General features: G+C 36.1%; 1 protein-coding gene across 2 annotated transcripts in view; it reads left to right on the top strand.

Annotated features, from left to right (window-relative positions):
• Positions 1-21,098, top strand: part of LOC141404833 (parkin coregulated gene protein homolog) — a 35,301-nt gene extending 14,203 nt beyond the window's left edge. Inside the window, exons 4-6 of one of the 2 annotated variants that reach the window (XR_012413082.1) lie at positions 7,215-7,364; positions 7,427-8,375; positions 16,206-21,098. Coding sequence is in view for 1 of the 2 variants with exons in the window: in XM_073988570.1 (XP_073844671.1) it covers positions 7,215-7,364; positions 7,427-7,567; positions 17,941-17,960 (311 nt within the window). In the remaining variant the exon portion in view is untranslated. The remainder of the gene's footprint in view (positions 1-7,214; positions 7,365-7,426; positions 8,376-16,205) is intronic. The other variant, XM_073988570.1, reaches the window with a different exon arrangement.
• Positions 21,099-22,554: the final 1,456 nt, after the last annotated feature.

Raw genomic sequence — 22,554 nt, 5'->3', positions numbered from 1 at the left:
AAAATCTTGTCGTTTTGTTCCATATCCATAAAGCCTGACGTATGGAACAAAACAACCTTGAACTTTTTAGTTCCATATCCATGTCGTTCGGCGTATGGAACAAAAAGAGACAAAAACGAATTGTTCCGCACCAAAAATGATGGCGTTTGGAACAAAAAATTGCCAATTTTTGCCAAGTTACGGAATAATGTGGCATATGGAACAAACTGTTTTAAAGGACTTTGTTTAAAAACTGAAGAATAATAGTTTCTAAATCCCAATATTTTTGAATATTGTATTGTTATATGAAAACGAAAATTTATCAATCGTTTAAACAAAAAATCCCTTGTTTAAAGACAAAATTTTGATGTAAGTCCACAAACATATACTCAAAAACGTTCATTCGACTTGAAGTTAGTGTGTACACCGACTAAAAAAATGGTATTATAAGAAAAACGCGTTAAATGTTTTATGTTACCTTAGAAATGCAAAATATCAATCCGTTTTGTCCGATTTTACCACAAAAAATAGTGATAAGTGAAGGCAATCCCTTAAATAAATGTTAAGGAAACCTATAATAATGGCTCTTTTATATTTATATGAGAAACATAAATGTGTCATTTAAAGTCCCGATTTTTCAACTCAACAGTAGCACTTCATATAAGGGAGGTGGAACACGATTGATAAAAAGTGTTTTGGCTGAAATGCGACAAAACGTGTTCCATGTGACACAAACTGCCAAAAACATGAAAAAAAGATACCATGGAACAATTCAGCAACTTTTTGAAATTATAAAAATTGGCCATAACTTCTAGACTATCACAGATATCTGACTAAAATAATCTACTGATATACTCTATGAGTTTATTTAAGTAGAACTGAGCTCTTAAAGTATTAAATTATTGCACCATTTTTGTCCTGTATGGCCTTAAACATTAACTTGAGTTTTTCTCAAATCAGGGAAATGGCGTATGGAATACTTAAGCATAACATCGACGAATTGTCTTTTGTCAAATTTCCTTTCTTTCAAATAAGCATAGCAGCTAATCGTTTTTAGCGCCTTCTACCAATTCTATTTTTAAAGGCTTTAACTATCTCTTAAGCTACACACTGAAACTTTCATACGAAACTTTCACATTATTTTGGCGTTTATAGATCGAGTTCCATACTAAAGTGTTTTTATGAAATTACTGTATTGGGAAACTCGACCTAAGAACGCCAGAATAATGGGAAAGTTTCGTAAGAAAGTTTCAGCGTGTGGCTTTAAAGTAATTAACTGCGTGTTGCGTGTGCGTTCAAAAAACAAAAACAAAATACATGTATTTGTTTTTGTTTTCAATTTGAAATACATTGCTCTGTTCCAGAACCTGCAAGAAGCTATTATTTTTTTACTACGATAGCATTTTTCCCTTTATGTTATCGGAAAAAAATAGTAAAAATTAGTAGATTCTTGCAGTTCTGGAACAGACCACATGTATTTTGTTTTTGTTTTTTCGAACGCACACGCAATTAATTAGGTAAAGCCTTAAAATTTTTATTTTCACAAACATTTCATTACCCACAATACCAATTCTATCGAAAAAAAATTATCTTCAAACGTTTCTTTACAGTTTTGTGACATCTTTATAATATTAAAATGACTCAAAATTATCGCGAATAAATTAAATTTATTTTGTTTCTGCTTAATATTTTTGACCAATGTAATTTTTTATTTTCTTTATTATGTATTTTGTTGGGCTTTTCGTGGTCAGATTGCTTTATGACAATAAAAAACGAGTTTTATTTCATTTTCTGCTCGACGTTTCGCTGGCTTTTTTCCAGCTTTTTCAAGAGCTTTTTATTGAATATCTGGTAATTAAAATTTAAAATTTCCTCCTAAATTGTTACCAGATATTCAATAAAAAGCTCTTGAAAAAGCTGGAAAAAAGCCAGCGAAACGTCGAGCAGAAAATGAAATAAAACACGTTTTTTATTGTCATAAAGCAATCTGACCACGAAAAGCCCAACAAAATACATAATAAAGAAAATAAATTTATTTTGGCTTTATCGTGATGGAAAAGTCAGTAGTAAAAAGTATATTTGCAAAGACATACAGTCTGTCGCAAAAGTTAGTATACACCGTTGAAACCAAAATGTATTAGTGATAAATATCACTATAACTTATAGAAAACAACAAACATTTAGATTTATTTGATAGACAAGAAGGTTGTCTTCCGTAATAACAATTCAAAGTGCGCAATATTTGCATACATTAGCAAATGTACGGTTCGAATCCCAAAAATACCAAAATTTATGTCGCAAAAGTTAGTATACAATGGAGAATCCTCGTGGAACTGTGTAAAAAATTCTTGATATTTTTGAACAAAATGAAACTAAATCTGTACTTAAGATCATAAAGAGTATATTAATTGGTTTTAATGACAGTTATAGAACTTGTAGTGACAAGTCCAACGTACACTGGGTCGTAAAATCCACAAAAATTGGTCATCTACAAATACAACAACTGTAGCGACAAAATTCCGGGTGTTATGTCCTGTTTATGGATTCTAAAGCCATGAAATGCTCAGAAAAGCTCTAAAGTTTCAATATGGGGTGATCTTGATCGAGTTTCGCCTTGTCCTGTATGAAAAAACGGGAATTTCTTGAAGGAAACCCATACTTTTGAGGTCATTGTCCTTTTGAAACGTGTAATAATCCTTAATCCTTACACATAAGGACTTTCCTTTTGAGTTAATTTTCTCACAAATGTTGCCCCTTTTCATATTCCCACCAAAAGTAAATAGTAGGAGAACCTCAAAGTCCGTTGTAAGCCCTACAGTTAAACTGTCCTACCGGCCTTTTAGCAGTATCGAACATGCTTCACATGTCCCTAGTGTCTAATGTACTACTAATGTCTAATGAACTTCTTCTAACTGATACATTTAGTTGTATTTTGGTCCTAAGTGAAGCGAACACAGCTTTTCAGAACGTTCTTGCACAATCCATGCGTTATAACAGCAGAGAAAGCTCTGTATTAAAATTTTTAATAAGGTATCATATCCTTCTGTAGTGGTGGAGTATCACTGTAGAACTTACACCCGAACTTGAGGTTCTCCTACTATTTGTTTTTGGTGGGAATGTGAAAAGGTACATAACTTGTGAGAAAATTAACTGAAAAGGAAAGTCCTTATGTGTAAGGATTAAGGATTATTACACGTTTCTAAAGGACAACGGCCTCAAAAGTATGGGTTTCCTTCAAGAAGTTCCCGTTTTTTTCAAACAGGACAAGCCGAAACTCGATCAAGATCACCCCATATTGAAACTTTATAGCTTTTCTGAGCATTTCATGGCTTTAGAATCCATAAACAGGACATAACACCCGGAATTTTGTCGCTACAGTCGTTGTATTTGTAGATGACCAATTTTTGTGGATTTTACGACCCAGTGTACGTTGGACTTGTCACTATAAGTACTATAACTGCCATTAAAACCAATTAATATACTCTTTATGATCTTAAGTACAGATTTAGTTTCATTTTGTTCAAAAATATCAAGAATTTTTTACACAGTTCTACGAGGATTCTCCATTGTATACTAACTTTTGCGACATAAATTTTGGTCTTTTTGGGATTCGAACCCTACATTTGCTAATGTATGCACATATTGCGCACTTTTAATTGTTATTACGGAAGACAACCTTCTTGTCTATCAAATAAAACTAATTGTTTGTTGTTTTCAATAAGTTATAGTGATATTTATCCCTAATACATTCTGGTTTCAACAGTGTATACTAATTTTTGCGACAGACTGTAAAATATAACAAGATGGGACATTTCCATTGCTACTATACATCGGCAGATGGAGTTGGAGGTCTAACATAATGTTATATTCCAATATGGGGACATAACATTATGTTATACTTGTTTTTGTTGCCGTCGTGTTCTGTTAGTTGTATGTTAAACACAAACACCATCTATGGTTTAATAGTAAAATTGAACTGCATTATGCACTATGTCCAATCTTTACAGTTCTATGTCTTTGATATTTGTTTCAAATTAAGGAATTTTTAATGAAAATTAACTCTGCCGTCTGTCTAGGGTATAACGTTATATTATGTAAAAAAATATGGCAATATCGAGCAAAATAACCAGTATTCTTCAAGTTTATTCAAATCTGATTGTTTGATTTTTATTCGCAGTAAAATTTTCCTTGATTTTGGTGTAGCATACATTCGGGCGCAATTTTATTAGTTGTTCACACATTTTTTACCACAAAGCGTTCCCGTACAGCAACCATGCACGCATCTTTCGAAAAAGTTAACTACAACACATACGAACACTTATGGCCCCGGCACATAGGGTCCGTTCTGCGTCGTTTCAAGCGTTAATAACAACAACCACATGAAAAAAGTGTAAGTGATGCCAAGTTTGTTCTTGAAGTTTTCATGTGGTTGTTGTAACGCGACGCTCAACGGACCGTATGTGCCGAGCCCTTTAATGGCCCCGGCACATAGGGTCCGTTCTGCGTCGTGTCAAGCGTTAATAACAACAACCACATGAAAAAAAGTGTAAGTGATGCCAAGTTTGTTCTTGAAGTTTTCATGTGGTTGTTGTAACGCGACGCTCAACGGACCGTATGTGCCGAGCCCTTTAAGCCCTCGGCACATACGGTCCGTTTAGTGACACGTTGGGACACGCGTTGTCCCAAAACAGTTAAATTATGTTTAACTTTAATGCGTCAGCCATATTGTTGTTTTTCAAAAAACTTGGCTTCACTTACACTTTTTTCATGTGGTTGTTGTACCGCAACGCACAACGCACCGTATGTGCCGAGCGCTTTACGCGCAGTTGTTTAGTCGTTGTTGAGTAGAGTTGGACAATATAGTTCCCGGAGCTGATCGATCTTTCTTAATATAGTTCCAAATGGTTCCGGGACCGATGTAGTTCAATAAATCTTTATCGTTCGTCGTTATTTTACTTCCTTCGTTCCAAATAGTTCCGAGACCAAAATAGTTCAACGATTCTTTCTCTTTCATCGTTCTCTTTGTTTTTATCATTTGGTGGATTAATTGACATAAACAAATCGATATAAAAATAAATTCCAAAGATCGAAGTGAGTGTGGAATTGAAGGAAGGAGAGTGAAAGGAGCTATATAAATGGAAAAATTGGATATAGTTCCAATAGTTCCTTGTCCGGAATAGTTCCTTGGAACTAGTTCGTTCCGGAAGTACATAACTCTATTTTTGAGAAGGCAACGGATTAACATGCGCACGGATGTATACATTATTTGCTTTGATATATATGAAAATCGTGGTTTTTAACTAAAATTTTAACTTTTACACATAGTTCTTTATTCAAATTTCCTTTTTGGACTTTCTTTATTGATTTAACAATGAAAAAAAACATAACTTAAAATGTTTAAATTACTCTTAGAAAGTTGGTTTTTCTTTCCCATACAATCACCCAAAATAGCATGCTCTTCATGTGCACCACTGCCGTACATCAAAAAGTAGTAAAATGTTCAGTTCTCTTTAAATGAAAATGGCGCTGAAAGACGCTCTCTTTAAAAACTTTGTACTCGACAAATTTGAAGGTGAAAAAAAATAATAACATGGTTACCGGCTTCTAATGGAAACGAAGAACTACAACATGTTTCAGTGGACCATATACATGAGGTTGCAAAGATTCTTCCATTACAGCAACACAATGCGATGCTTTCGTCGCAGTACTTGGTTAGGTGTTACCGTGAGAGCCATCCCAATCACCACATCAAGAAGGATCTTTACGTTCTAGAGAGGGAGGTCCAGCGATACAGGAGAGAACCCCTTGATCAACAATAAGCAACTATAGTGTGAATAAAGTCCTCAGAGACTTTGTTACCTTTCCCCATTTTCATAATTTTTTATTTTCATATTTATGTCCAAAAAGGGAATTTTTGTCAATTCGATAAGAATATCCCATAATTGATTCTAGTGGTTCTCAAAGTTTTAAAATATTTGGTCTGTTCCAGAAGTGCAAGAATCTACTAATTTTTACTATTTTTTCCGATAACATAAGGGAAAAAATGTTATCGTAGTAAAAAATAGTAGCTTCTTGCAGGTTCTGGAACAGAGCAATTGATTTTAAAGAATTCAACTTTTTAAAATTATTCTCCTTGCGGAAAATTCCGAGGGAAATATTCATGACTGCCCTGATTATTTTTGGTCTGTTCCAGTACTGCAAGAATCTACAAATTTTTACTATTTTTTCGATAACATAAAGGAAAAGTTGTTATCGTAGTAAAAAGTAGTAGCTTCTTGCAGGTTCTGGAACAGAGCATTTATTAATTTGCCCAATGAAAATTGTGTGAAATTTCAATTTTCTATACATATTTTTGTTATTCCCATTTAAATATCTTTTTTATATAATTGCAACTGAAGACAATGAACAAATTGTTACTGGATTCGTTTACTCTACTCTAGTATAATGCCCTTTTCCTTTCCCAGAAATGACTTCAGCCAGAATGCCAGCCGCTTATGTGTCAAGGCCTTTAGTCGGCTGCAAGAAGTAATTGTACTTGTACAAATTTGTACAAATTATTGAGCAAACGAACCACTTAATGTTGTATGGAGAAAGTTTCAAAGAATCTGTTCTACAGTAATATAAATAAATAACGTAACGCCTCTTTTCAAACAGCTATGTACATACATACAGGATGATTAATATGCAACACATTTACATTTTAATGATACCAGGAAATGAACTTTAATAAAGAAATTGGAATAGTTGAAAATAAAGAAAATATAAACTGAGTTTTATGCAGTCTATTCATCTTGTTTTATTTGGGAATCACAAAAGGTTATTTTAAACTAAATAGAATGAGAAGATAGTACTTGTACTCAAAAATTTAACTACCCTACACATAAGTCCCAATTTACATTAGGCGAGTTTACTTGCGGCAATTGTCAGTTTGTTGGTGAGAGAGGGGGCTGAGAGGCAAAGGGTTACCATATGCCTCACCTCTCTCTCCATCAAACTGACAATTGCCGCAAGTAAACTCGCCTAATGTAAATTGGGACTAACTGTTCTATTCCAGAACCTGCAAGAAACTACTACTTTTTACTACGATAACATTTTTTCCTTTATGTTATCGAAAAAAATAGTGAAAATTAGTAGATTCTTGCAGTACTGGAACAGACCAAACATGTGTACAGTATATATTAGGAAATACTCCAATCTTGTAGTATTTATTTTTTTTCTTTCTTACCTTCTTTTAGATGCCTTAAGTACGAAAAATTTGGAAGTCATGTGCACAACATTAAAAATCATACAACAATTGGTATTATCTTCGGATCAAGTTGGACCAGCTTTGGTGCCATTTTATCGACAATTGCTACCAATGTTCAATGCCTATAAGGTTAAAAATTGTAAGTCTAATTTAAAGAAAAATTTTCCTCGATATAAAATTTCCGTTTGTACATATTTTTAGTGAATTGTGGCGATGAAATCGACTATGCCCAAAAGAACAATATGAATCTTGGTGATTTGATTGATGAAACTTTACAAGTTCTGGAATTACATGGCGGCGAAGATGCTTTCATTAATATTAAGTATATGGTTCCAACATATGTGGTCGCACACGCATGGGGTTTTGTCTCATAAATGCATCTTGTAAGTCGACTAGTTTAACTTTGTAAATATATATCTAAGTGTAAACCTAGCTTAAGGCACTTCCCCTGCGTACGCGAACCGTTGCATATGGCACCACTGGCATTTTGTATGACAGTTCTCGCCCTTTGTTATTGCCTTTGCCCTTTTATTGCCAGTCTTTGTTGATCGTTCGTACCGCTTTCTAGCAATTTAGCTCTCGTGAAAAAACATAAAACAAACGCCGCTCGCTTTGAACGATAATAGCTAATAAGAAACTCGAAAAGTGAAATAAATCCCAATCCTAATTATTGAAAGGAAAAGAATCGAAAATAAACGTCTTTTATTCCTCAAATTGTGTTTAAAATCTAATCTTGCCCAAAAGGGGTCTGTGTTGTTGATCATAGTGTCGTGTTTCCACCTTGCCCAAAAGGACTGTGTTCGGTGTGCATATCGCCATTTCTTGCCTTGTCCCTAAGAGGATTTGTGAACGAGGGTGTCCACTGGACTGTTGTTTTTTGCCCAAATAAGGCTTGTGTATTTTTGTGCCTATCTAACAATTTCCTACCACCAATAAGGGGTTTGTATGTTGTAGCCCGTATCCCTCTCCCGTGTTCGGTAAAGATTCCGGGTTAAACGGTTTTGTAGCACACGGTATTCCCTCTCTGCGCTTCGGATATCTACGGTGCCGGTGTTGTTATTGACGTTACGCGATAACATATGGTCCTATCGAACCACTAGACAACGCAGCGACTACATCATCATATCAGGCAGATATCAAGCAAATTGAGGTACGTACAGTGCAAGATTTTAGTACCCACCATAACCTGTACCCACTTTAACCTGTACCCACCATAACCTGTCCCTCCATCCATTCCCTTGTTTTTGGTGTCATTGCTAAATGCGACGTTGCAAAATTTCGAGAAAAAAAAAAGATAAATAACATAATTTGAAAAAAAAAGGAAATAAGAATAAACACAAGCCGTTACCAGGCAATTGTTGTTGTTTTTGCGGTAGGTTAGTGTCATCACCTACATAAGAAGAGAAGAAGCAAAAGTAAATAGAAACAATTTTTGGCGCATAAGCACCCATACAAACGCATGTTAAAGAGTATTTATTTGATAAACTTGCACACTGATGTGATCTATTTGAACAGCTCCTTCGGTCTCTTATTATTTTAAGAAGAAGAAGAGTTAAATGCAAGCATTAGGAGAGTTGGAAAAATACATTTTATATTTTAAGAAAGTAAAATAAAAAAACTGCCTCGAAACGGGGAAATTTCTTAATTAAATAAACTAAATAATACAATTTTGCAAAATTTAATGCCAATCGGAAACGCGTTTATTTGGTGTAGTAATACAAAAGAGATTTGCCTTTTTATTCCTTGTCATCAGCAGACAATACTTTTTTTCTCTTTGACTACATCGTCTCATAAATTTAATTTGCCAAATATTCTCTCTTACCCACGGTCTGTCTCATTAACATTCTCTGTAATTTGAATACAAATTGTGTTACCAATTGGAATTGTACTATCCGCTCACGGTAACACTGGAAGAGACTACATACACCGAACAACAAGAGTACTGGCACCAAGTTAAGAGAATATTGGATAAATAATAAATGAGTTTTTGTCCCAAGAAGGGAGTATAAAAACAATAACAAAGGAGCAAAACATTGTCATCTATCCGATGCATATTTTATAACAACATTGCGGCAATCGACTGGTATTGGCCTATATGTCATTAGAAGGGCCTTTGAGTTGGCAATTACTCTTGCATACAAACAATAATCTAGGCACAGTGGCACGGAAAGAAGTTTATAAAAATTGATGGTGCGCATAATTTGAACTGGTCCGAAAAAGAAATAAATATAAATAATTTTATCAATAACAAAGCAGTTGCTGGTAGCACGTTTTTATTTTATATGGTCTTTAGTTTTTATTCATTGAGCTGATACACCTGTTGTTGGCATACTTGTTAAGAAGAGACACTGTGGTGTGGTGGAAAACGTTTAACCCCGTGCACAGGATTTTTTGGTGGTTGCTTGGTTTGTTTTTGTTTTTGGCGGACAAACAATCACACTCACAGTATATCTGTCTCTCTACCTTTGGTGTGCTACTCTCTGCTGTAATTGTCGCTTCGCACTGTTTTTACCATATAAAGAAAAGAACATTTCTAAACACAGTGCTTTGAAATGCAGTACAAATAAATAAATAATAAAAATTCAAAGCAAAATTGTTTACGTAGATACGACCCCATTGAAAACAATTCATATTATCAACCGTATTTAAAAATTTGGATCGTTTTGGGGAAACCTTGAGGAGAGACAAAAATCTATTGTTTACTAAAGTAGATGTTGCAATTTCTTCTTTTCAATGCCCCACACACAATTACCGTAAATTGGAAAGAAAACTATTAGTGTCGCACAAGAAGTTGTTCGGTTGCCTTTGCTTTCCTTTACTTGGTTGTTTCGTGCTTGGTGCTGATTGCACTTAGATAGTTAGCGAAATCCTGGTGGTAGTCATACAAAAGAAACATACATATAAGAAAGAGAGTACTGCGTTTTGTTGGCGATATTTGTTGTCACACTGTCTCTATTGAAGTCGTCGACATTAAAAATTTTGAAAGAGAACTTTGATCGAGTATCGTTTTGTTTTAGTAATTTTTTTACGCTATTAACAACTTGCTTTGATTTGAAAAATCTGTATATTCTGAGCACAGTGGTGCTGAAAGCAATATACATACATACAAGTAAAAAATAATACTGCAATTGATTATAGAAAAATACTGTCCCATAGAACAATAAATCATTCGTGGATTATCCTGTTTATATTTTTTCTGGGAACAAACTGAAAATAAATACATTTATCTGTCTCCGTGGTGGGCAGTATTTCATACATCAGGGCATACGTTTGCATGAACAGTGGTTCAAAACTCTATTGAAAAATAAAAACAGCTTTTTATAATCTCGATATTATTGCAATTTCTGTCTCTAAAAAGGAGATTATTATTCCGTAAATCACATGATAAAATCCTTCCAAAACAAACATAAAATAAAAACAACGAGTTTTCAAATTGAATTTACCTTTTCCCAATTTTGAGACTTAAATTGAGGAACAAGTTCATTTTCAATAAATCAATACTTTCCCAAACATCGTTGAAGATTTGTCCCAGTTGCTTAGCAGCGACTTAATACATATTTTTGGCTTCAAAAATATTTAATTTATTGACCTGATTCTAATCGCAATGGGCGTAATGGAAGAATTTTTAGTTCAGTGTGAGGAGATAACGTCGTTTGAAAGTCAGCTTACAGAAGCCGATCTGAAAGAATATAACGATATAGCCTTGGATGCAGAAAAACAAGAACTAGAAAACTTATGGGAAGAGTGGAAAGCCTGTTATAAAAAATGTATTTCTGACCCTGATTTTCAGAAAAAGGACAAAACCACTGTAAGAAACAAAAAAAGCGAAATTCATAAAATATATATGAAATGTCTCACCCGGATAGGAGATGCGAAAGATAGCATAAAAGCATCGTCTTCAAAGATAAATCAAAAAATTAGTTCGTCAGTTACTGTCCCACCATGCGATACAGAAATATTTTATGGGGATTATTTAAAATGGCCCAGTTTCCGAGACTTGTTTACGGCAATATATGCAAGCAATAAAAAACTTAACCCCGTAGAGAAATTGTATCATCTTTTCCAGAAAACTAGCGGGGAAGCGAAACAAATAATTCAGCATATACCTCTGACTGATGAGGGTTTTGATATCGCATGGGAAAATTTGAAGTGCCAGTATGAAAACAAGCGTATTTTAATAAATAATCAATTGCGAACTATTTTTAATTTGCCCCAATGTTCTCAAGAATCATCGAGTTCTTTGAAAAAACTGCAAAGAGACATTAATAATGCAATTGCAGTGCTAAAGTTATACAAAATAGATATTGGATCATGGGATCCTATCTTTGTATTCCAATGTTCCTCAAAGCTACCAAAGTTAACATTGTCTCTTTGGGAACAGTCGATAGCTAAAAAAACCGAAATGCCATCCTGGGAGGACCTAAATACCTTTTTAACAGAAAGATATCATGCACTAGAGAGTGTATCCGATATATATGGCCCACAAGGCTCGCGATCTTCTTTGCCCCAACAGCAGAAGTTCCATAACTTTGACAGATCGAAGAACTATAAAGTTCACCACACAAAGGTGAACAATCCAAAATGTAATTTGTGTAAAGGAAGCCATATTTTGCGTTCATGTCCCAAGTTTTTGAGCATGGATTTTAACAATAGGTTATCCATTGTCAAACGCGACAACCACTGTCTGAACTGCCTAGCTCAAGGCCATATGGTGGCAAATTGCACTAGCCAGAAAACTTGTTCTGAGTGTAATTCGAAACACCACACGCTCTTGCACAGAGCAAAATTGTCCCAACAGGGAGACAACAGATCGAAAGTGTCAAAAAAAGTGTCCCAGTCTTCTCAGACATCTACTGTACAGTCCACAGAATTGCCGTCAACCTCTGAGAATGTCAGAACTTACCACACTTCAGTAGCGAACAAGACAATGTTAGCCACGGCTTGGGTTACAATTGTCAAAGATGGTATGTCTCACAAGGTCAGAGCCCTAATCGATCCCTGCTCGGACGATTCATTTGTTTCAAGAAGAGTACAGAAACTCTTAAAACTACCTACAATGCCGATAACGGCTGAAATTAGTGGTCTCGGCGGCGAATGCCTAGCGAGATGTTCAAAAATAGCCATTTTTAAGATATCATCCTTGGTAAATCCGAATTTTTCATTGGAAATCGATGCATTAGTGGTCCCAGACGTCACGGGAAATGTTCCCACTCATTCTTTTAATCACGTTGAAAGAAACAAACTGCCTAATCTAAAATTTGCTGACCCGGAATTCTATAAAAGTGCCCCAATAGACGTCCTTATAGGAGGAAATTTGTACCCACTAATTCTACTCAGTGGAGTGGAACATGGGATATTGGGATCGTTGGTAGCCCAGGAAACGGTCTTTGGATGGATCGTGACTGGCCCAACAGGAAATAGTACAGCGAGACATACGGTTAGAGCGTCACATTGTACGAGAGTATCAATTGACAAACAGTTGGCCCGATTTTGGGAAATCGAGGAGGTCCCAACCAAACCAACTGTCTCTGAGGAGGATCAAATTTGTGAAGACATATATAAATCTACCGTTAATAGGAATAAGGATGGAAGATATAGTGTCGATTTGCCCTTTAAAAATGGAACGCCGACGAAATCGGTTCTCGGTTCCAATAGGTACGTAGCTCTTTGTCAATTCTTACGAAACGAACAGTCAATGAGTAAGAAACCAGAGCTTAAATCGATGTATGATGACGTCATACAAGAGTATATGTCCCTGGGACATTTGGAATTAGTTGAAACGACAGAGACGTACTCGGATCCTTGTTTTTATTTGCCTCATCACGGCGTGTATAAGCCAGAAAGTACTACAACAAAACTCAGGGTAGTTTTCAATGGTTCTTGCCCTACGGCAACTGGTAAGAGTCTTAACGACTTATTATATGTGGGCCCGGTTCTGCAAAACGACATAATCTCACTGATTATGAATTGGCGTCTGTATAAATTTGTCTTTAATGCAGACATAACGAAAATGTACAGACAGATACAGGTCAACCCAAAGCACGCTACTTTCCAGCGCATCGTTTATCGTTCTTCCCCTGATGAAGAAGTCAAAGACTATCAGTTAAAAACGGTAACCTTCGGTCTCAATTGTGCCCCATACCTGGCACTACGAACATTGTTACAACTGGCCCACGATGAGGAGTATAGATTCCCCATAGGAGCAAAAATATTAAGAGATAACATGTATGTTGACGACGCCCTAGTTGGCATACATTCGGTCCCTGAAGGAATAGCCGCGAAACAGCAACTGATAGACATTCTGGGATCCGCAGGATTTCAGTTACGTAAGTGGACATCCAATAGTAGGGATATTATAAAAGATCTGCCCCGAGACCATCTTCTCCATGGAGAATTCCTAGATTTTGATAGTAAAAGCATGGCCAAAACTCTAGGAATAAGATGGAACGCGGCCACAGACACATTTTATTTCGTAACAGAAAAAATAGCGGAAAGAAATACGTTTACAAAAAGAGAGGTCTTGTCGGTGATAGCCCGTCTGTTTGATCCTTTGGGGTGGCTGGCGCCTGTGGTGATAACAGCAAAAATATTCATGCAGCATTTGTGGTTGGATGAAATTAAGTGGGATGATCACCTGAAACCAATTTCTCTAGTGAAATGGAAATCATTTTTAGAAAGCTACATTCACATTGATAAGATAACGATACCTAGATGGATAAAATACTCGCCAGAATGCACCATACAGTTGCATGGGTTCTGTGATTCCTCAGAACTGGCCTATGCTGCTGTTTTATATGCCAGAGTAGCAGTAGGGAACACAATTGCTACTAATTTATTGGTCGCGAAATCTAAAGTTGCACCAATAAAGAAAGTTTCTTTGCCCCGTCTAGAGCTATGTGGCGCTCATCTGTTGGCAGATTTGATCCATACATTTCTACCCCAGTTGTGTATTAAAAATCATACACTACATCTTTGGTCGGACTCAACAATAGTCCTAGCGTGGCTCAAAAAACCTTCCCACACCTGGACAACATTTGTGGCAAACAGGGTGGCGAAAATTCATGACGCAGTTGGAGATATCTGGAAGCATGTTTCCACACATGACAACCCCGCAGACCTTGCAACCCGGGGGGTGACTCCTTTAGAATTAAAGGAGAGAAGTCTGTGGTGGTTTGGACCCAACTGGCTCCAAAAGGATGAGAAATTCTGGCCCTCAACAAAATGTATCCCAGAGATACGTTTAGAAATGAAAACCTCACCAGAAAATGGCGTACCGAAAACATATGCCTCTCAAGTATTGGTAGCTAGGTCTGAGGAGTCGTCGCACCCTTCGAAGGAATCGAGAGTAGGCGAAGCGGACCGTCAAGATCCAGAAGCGCACTTAAACCATATTCACCGTTTCCTTACCGCGGTACACGTGTTTGGATACATAGAGAGATTTATCAGAGCTCTTCATCCTACCTCAAGACATACTTACACATACGACAGTAAACAATTATCCTTCAAGGAGCTAGCTGCCGGCCGAAATCATCTAATCAAGTTGTCCCAAAAGATATATTTCCCTGCTGAATATGCGGCTCTGTCTCAAGGGAAGCAATTGGACAAAAGGAGCACTCTTCTAACTCTTACACCCTACCTCGATAAGGAGGGGATAATTCGTGCCAATGGGCGATTAGGATCCACAGCATCTCTGTCCCCAAGTGAAAGACACCCTTTTATCTTGTCCTCTGCGAGCAAATTTGCCAAACTGTATGTCTCGTTCATACACGATATGACCTTGCATGGAGGACCTCAATTAATGATGGCAACTATAAGATTAGAGTGCTGGATTATAAGGGGAAGAAACTTAGTAAAATCCCAAATTAAAAATTGCATCAAATGTGTTTTGGCCCGTAAAAGGCTGCAAGGACAGGTGATGGCAGCTTTACCACCGGAAAGGACGATGTTAAGCAGACCGTTTGCAAACACGGGAGTCGACTATGCCGGTCCTTTTGACCTGAAAACCTTTCACGGTCGCGGCTGTCGCATCATCAAAGGCTACATCTGTCTCTTCGTTTGTTTTGCTACTAAAGCAATTCATCTGGAAGCAGTCAGCGACCTCTCTACCCCGGCCTTTATGGCAGCGTTGACACGATTTGTCTCGCGACGAGGCTGTCCCAGCAAAATATTCTCCGACAATGGTCGTAATTTTGTTGGCGCGGCTCGAGAAATTAGGGAGAATTTTCAAAAGGCTATTTCTGAAACGAAGCAGACCGCGATACAGCGGTACAGCCATCACAAACTCGAATGGCATTTCATACCAGCTGCTTCTCCGCATATGGGAGGTCTATGGGAGGCGGGCGTTAAAAGTTGTAAAACACACCTTAAAAAGATCGCTGGACAGATTCGTTATACATTTGAGGAGTTCTGTACCATGTTAGCTGCGATCGAAGCCTGCCTCAATTCACGCCCGTTGACTCCTCAGTCGGAAGATATTGATGACCTGACGGCTCTTACGCCTGGTCACTTTTTGATTGGATCGCCACTACTGTCTCCGGCCGAACCCGAGGAAGTTCCGTCCCAGACTGCTTTGCTAAATCGATGGCGAAAGTTAAAGATCATACACCAAGAATTCGGTCGCCGATGGAAATCGGACTACTTGAAAGAACTCAATAAGAGAAATAAGTGGAAGCATCCATCAGCAAATTTAAGATTAAATGATTTGGTCGTCTTGCCCCAAGAAATGGGAAGTCCGACAGAATGGCGTTTAGGACGTATCATAAAGTTGTATCCTGGCCCAGATGGACACGTAAGGGTCGTGGACTTAAAGACTGCCTCTGGCGTGTTCCGACGTCCTGTTCATAAATTAGTTTTGTTACCTCGTTCGCAATAACTCCATACTTATCCTATCCCAATCCTTTATTGCCCTAATACCATCAAGACTATTAAAAAAAAAAATAATATATATATATATATACATAAATCGTTTGTTTTCCCCTAGGAGAGATGAACTTTATGGAGGAGTATCGTTGCCCAATTTGTTCCACTCGCCACTCTCTCAGGCTGTGTCGATGCTTCTTGTCCCTGCACCCGAAGGAGAAGATGAGGTTTGTGCAAGAGAAGAAAGTGTGCGAGAATTGTTTGGGTCTCTCTCACACACTGAAAGACTGTCGAAGTTGTGACGTGTGTCGCGTATGCTGGCGTCGGCATCACACCCTTCTTCACCCTCTGGATGATAGTAAGACGCAATGGCTACAGATGACGGCTCAGGTTCTAGTGCGTCTTCATGGGGAAGGTACGGAGAACCGTGTTATGCGGGTTTTGCTTGACCCAACAGTGCCCGAGAGCTACATCGCACCACCATACTGCCGCATGCCTTTTAGAACGGACTATGACATTCCAGATTACAAAATCCAACTCACTGATAGGCACAGTGAGGTGCGGACGTTAACTGTAAGGTTAAAGTGTGGTAAGTTTGCACCTCAGCGCACGCCTCAGGCTCATTGTGTCCCGGGACCAGTATGGAAAATGTGCGACATCGAAGACGTGGCAGACACGTCCTTTTATCTCCCGTGGGGTTGCTCGCTAGTGCTGGGACAGGATGTGGCAAAATACGTTTACTTAGGGTTACCGCAAGAACAGAAGGGGTTACCCTACAAACAAAACACGATATTTGGGTTTGCCTTTTTTGGTCCGGTGGCTAAGGATGTCGAGAGCACAGCTTTGGAGCAAGAATTTTTGTCCCGTAATACGATAGAAGATTAATCTGGCCCGGAGAAGTCTGACTGAGAAATGTCTTTATCATTGCCATAGATAGTTTTATAAATACTATTGATTTTCTTTATATTCCCCGTAGGGGGTGAATTGAATTGCCTTTGTTTTATAATGAATTTTATTTTTTTTTGTTGGTAGTCAAACTATCTTATCTGAATTATTACCTTTTTATCTATATAGTAGACATAACTTGTTGAACTAATCGTTCAAGGGAGGCGGCATGGTCGCACACGCATGGGGTTTTGTCTCATAAATGCATCTTGTAAGTCGACTAGTTTAACTTTGTAAATATATATCTAAGTGTAAACCTAGCTTAAGGCACTTCCCCTGCGTACGCGAACCGTTGCATATGGCACCACTGGCATTTTGTATGACAGTTCTCGCCCTTTGTTATTGCCTTTGCCCTTTTATTGCCAGTCTTTGTTGATCGTTCGTACCGCTTTCTAGCAATTTAGCTCTCGTGAAAAAACATAAAACAAACGCCGCTCGCTTTGAACGATAATAGCTAATAAGAAACTCGAAAAGTGAAATAAATCCCAATCCTAATTATTGAAAGGAAAAGAATCGAAAATAAACGTCTTTTATTCCTCAAATTGTGTTTAAAATCTAATCTTGCCCAAAAGGGGTCTGTGTTGTTGATCATAGTGTCGTGTTTCCACCTTGCCCAAAAGGACTGTGTTCGGTGTGCATATCGCCATTTCTTGCCTTGTCCCTAAGAGGATTTGTGAACGAGGGTGTCCACTGGACTGTTGTTTTTTGCCCAAATAAGGCTTGTGTATTTTTGTGCCTATCTAACAATTTCCTACCACCAATAAGGGGTTTGTATGTTGTAGCCCGTATCCCTCTCCCGTGTTCGGTAAAGATTCCGGGTTAAACGGTTTTGTAGCACACGGTATTCCCTCTCTGCGCTTCGGATATCTACGGTGCCGGTGTTGTTATTGACGTTACGCGATAACAATATGAATCGTGTTATTTAAATTAATTTGTTAATGTTTTGTTTTTTTTTATTAATTTTATAACTAAAATCAAAAATAAAATTGGTGGTAACATCAATAAAATTTTAAAACCCCAATGACAAGTGCGTTGCCATTTTACAAGTGCATTTCATTTGTGATTAAAAAAATCATTTGAAATTCAGAAATTCCATTTGAAAATCTTAAGTTGTGTTTTTTTTTTTTCTTGAAACTCGAACTTATTGTTCTGTTCATCTGTGTACAAAAGAATTTTTGTCGCATTCATATTACAATAATTGGTCTCATCCAGAACTACAATAATCTACTAATTTTTACTACGATAACATTTTTTGCTTTATAATATCGGAAAATAACAAAATTTGGTAGATTCTTGGAGTTCTGAAACATACCAATTACCAAGTTAAATTAAAGCCTTGTTAATACTGATGGTAATTCGCTCTTTATTCGTTGTTCAACAGAACCTGCAAGAAACTACTAATTTTTACTACTACAACATTTTTTCCTTTATGTTATGGGAAAAACAGTAAATATTAGTAGATTCTTGCAGTTCTGGAACAGACCAATTATTTTCCACACAAATGGTCTGTTCCTGTAGTGGAATTCTGTAATGCCATGTTCATACCAGCATTTGAATAACGTCGTTCGTTCTCATAATTACGTACACGAATTAACCCGTTCATACGACATGGTACATCATTCATAGCAACATGATTAATATTTTCATAGTTTTTGTTTACTGATTTTAAAGAAAGTTTTAGCCAAAAGACGAGTAAAGTTAATTGATATGAACTGAAAAAATAGTTGTCCTTCTTTCTGATATCTATTTAATATTAAATTATATTAGTTTCATTCATGTTTTCTAGTTTTTCTCACAATTTTGGTGTTTTCAGTATATTTTCAAATTTTTCTATTTTAAAAATTAACTAGAGAGAGACCTGCCAAAATAACTTTTTGGTATACAGACTTTCTAGCAGGCATTTGATTTTTGTTTTTTGTGCGTGAATTTGAAACGATGAACAAGAAATACAACTGCAATGGAAGGGAACACATAATTTGCTATGATTTGAATCATGGCACAATTACCCAGGTAGTGGCATCGTAAAATTTTGAATATGTTATGTCAAAACTTCCTTTATGTTGTTGGGGAAATTACAACAAAAATAATTTTTTTATAAAGGGATTTGACTTTTCATATTCGATCAGCTGGTGTGATACCACTACCTGGTAGTTCTGCCATGATTTGAATGCATGCTGGTCCTTAAACCGTGTACTTTTCATTCATGTTTTGCAGTTTTTCTAAAAATGTTTGGGTTTTTAATAAATTTTTAAATTATTTATTTTTTCTGTCATAATTAATTTATTTTAATAAATTCTCTCATTTGTTAGAGATGGGACATATTTTATCGTCGTTCTGAGAGTAATTTAAATTGAACAATGTACAAAAATCGTTGTTCGTTCTCAAAATTTTGTATGGGAAATGAAATATATATTTACATCGTAATTTGGGTTCGAACAACAAATAGAAAGCGAATTATGCTTTGTTTACATTTACGAAATCCACTCGATTTCAACTGTCAATTCCATTGCTTAAACGTCAAATGAAATCCAAAGGATTTCAGATGAGTTTTCATTTGACGTACACGCAAATGAATTGACAGTTGAAATCGAGTGGATTTCATAAATGTAAACCAAGCATTAGCCTTATGCTAAGTTTACATTTACGAAATCCACTGGATTTCAACTGTCAATTCCATAGCGCAAACGTCAAATTAAATTTCATCTGAAATCCATTGGATTTCATTTGACGTTTAACCTATGGGTTTGACAGTTGAAATCGAGTGTATTTCGTAAATGTAAACCTAGCATTAGTATGAACAAGGCATTAAAACGGGGTACACACGATCAGTTTCGACTGACAGCTTTGCTCAAATAATCGGTTGCTTGCCAGTGTGGCCCTTCATTTACGTCAATCATCAGGCAACCACAAAATTGTTTGTGGATGTTGGACAGTCAACTGTTGGTTGTTTGCTAGTTTGATAGTGTGAACAAAAAAGTGTCATTCAATGAATAAATTTTGCGGTGTAAAGTACAGTAAACATTGTCAGTTTTGAATGATGATTTTTTGCAATTATCGATAACTGTCAAACCGTCCAGCAACCACAAAATATTTTGTGGTTGCATGATGAATAACAAAAATGAACGGCCACACTTGCAAGCAACAACAAAGCTGTCATTCAAAACTGACAATGTGTACCCAGCCTAAATATCATATAAAAAGTAAATAATTACTGTGTTCCTATTAATTTTGAATATTACTATTGAAAATAGCGATACAGTCTGTCATAATAAAAGCAAATTGACGAAGTAGTGAGTGTAAAGTCCAATTTACATATGCATATTAAATGATTTCGTTTTACGAAATCCTAGAATCAAATGAAGTGTATTTACATCTGTTTTTTTGCGTCATTTGCTTACGCACACAATCGCACATACACACTTATACAATAACAAAAACACACGCACACAATATATTTATTCAGAAAAATAGGAATTTCACAACACAAATGTGTATCAAATAACTTAAATTAATTCCAAAAACAGAAAAACATAATTTTTGCAAGTTTTTTTAACCATTTATTTTCACTTTTGTCATCGTTTGAGTATTTTTGTTTTTCTACAACACACACAAACAAACAAAGACATCATAAAACAGTTGCATTTTTTGGTAGTTTATGACGAAAAAGCAGGGTTGCGTATAAAAGTATGGTGTTTTCGTGCGTTCTTTAGAATAATGCCAAGTTTACACTTGCGCTCCAAAATCCACTGGATTTCACGAAATCCTGAAATACACCCCGGTGTTTACACTTATTTTTTGTTGATTTCAAACATATCACAATGATCAAGGTAGATGCATATGCGCAGCTGATCGAACATGAATTTTCAAAACAAGTTGTTGTAAATTGAATTAATCATCAAAAATATACGACAATATAGAACTTTACAACTTTATTTGGAAAATTATCGTAAAATTATCTATATATCGTATTAATTGTGTATAGTACATACAAATGAAAAAATAAAAAAAAAATGATTTTATCGTTGAGACTTCGTTATAATAAATTTTGATAGATAAAAGTTGTGCTCAGAACCTGCACAATATTAGTACTTGCAGTAGTTTACCCGTTTAGTGCTAAAAATGCGTTCCCGTACTCCGAAATCTAGCAAGACTTGCACTTCTCTTTAAACTAAAATAGCGCCGAATAAGACCCTCTTCTCCTGTTTTCTGCCATACAATTTTGGCCTAGTGGAAACTAGCAGCCAACATGTTCATTGGCATCTAATATGATAGCTGATACGTTGATTTTGACATTTATGCTGGAGTTTTTGCAATTTCCGTCATTTTTCCGTTCCCGTATTTTTTTAAGAAATTTGTATGGGGAAACAATTCGCTCTTTTTTCTAACAATACCATTAAAAAAGTACGGGAACACAATGAAAAATAGCATTGTAACAAAGTAATTTAATATTTTTTCACATTGTTTACAAATTTTGATACTAAAATTTTTTGTTGCAGCAATTGACCATCTACCTTGTTTATTGTGATACGTGAAAAGTGTTGCAACTTTTGGTATTTTTTAGGCAAAAACAGGGTTGTATATCATGTGTACTGTGATTTCGATGTTGATTTCGCTGAAATCACGAAATGAGATGATTTCATTTTTGTATGCGAAATCATGATAAATTTTGCTTGATTCCGCGCGAAATCACGAAACGCCCTCGAAATCACGAAACGTCGCCAAATGTAAACTAAGCATAAATGACGTAGCTATCGTCATTTATTTTTGTATGGTAAATGACGCAAAATGTTGCCTGTTTTAGCAAATAAATGACGAAACAGCTCTAAATGACGAAAAAGTTGCTAATGTAAATTGGCCATAATATAAAGGAAAAAAGCCGATGATGGCCCTATGGGCTAGGTTATTGTATTAGCTTAGCATAAATAAATAAATAAAAAAATTCATTCCGAGGATGACGCAAAAACAAAAGAAACAAAGCAAATTTGTCTATTGTGCTGATGGAATAATTATGTTGACAACTTTCCAATTTTTAAATTGAATGTGCTGTACAAATAAACGCTATGTTTTAATAAATAAATGCCTGTAGTTTTCCAATTTCATAATACCTATGTGTTTTTTCATGTTAATGGAAAGTCATGGGTCTCAGAGTAGGGAATTTCATGTGCATTATTTTCAAGTATATATAAAAAAGACATGTATTTATTAATACGGATCATTATATTGTGTTTTTCATCCGTCTTTAGTAGTCAGTGCCCATGTTTATTAAACAAATTTTAGCTCTGTTCCAGAACTAAAAAGTTTTTACAATTTTTACACATTTTGCGTTCCCGTACACAAAATTTATATGAAAATCGTTTACAACTTTTACGACTTTTACCACTTTATAAAGTACGGGAACATGCCATTTATAAGATAAATGACTGACATCCAACATAAATGATAGTTAGAGTTGGGTAATCTAGTTCCTAGTTCCTTGTACTAGTTCCAAAGCGTATGAGTAACATCAGGAAATATAACGTGTGATA

The sequence above is a fragment of the Musca autumnalis genome, unplaced genomic scaffold (assembly GCF_047663935.1).
Source record: "Musca autumnalis isolate F117 unplaced genomic scaffold, ASM4766393v1 scaffold_5, whole genome shotgun sequence".
In the NCBI taxonomy this organism is placed as follows: domain Eukaryota; kingdom Metazoa; phylum Arthropoda; class Insecta; order Diptera; family Muscidae; genus Musca; species Musca autumnalis.
This window is presented reverse-complemented; position numbering and strand designations above follow the sequence as displayed.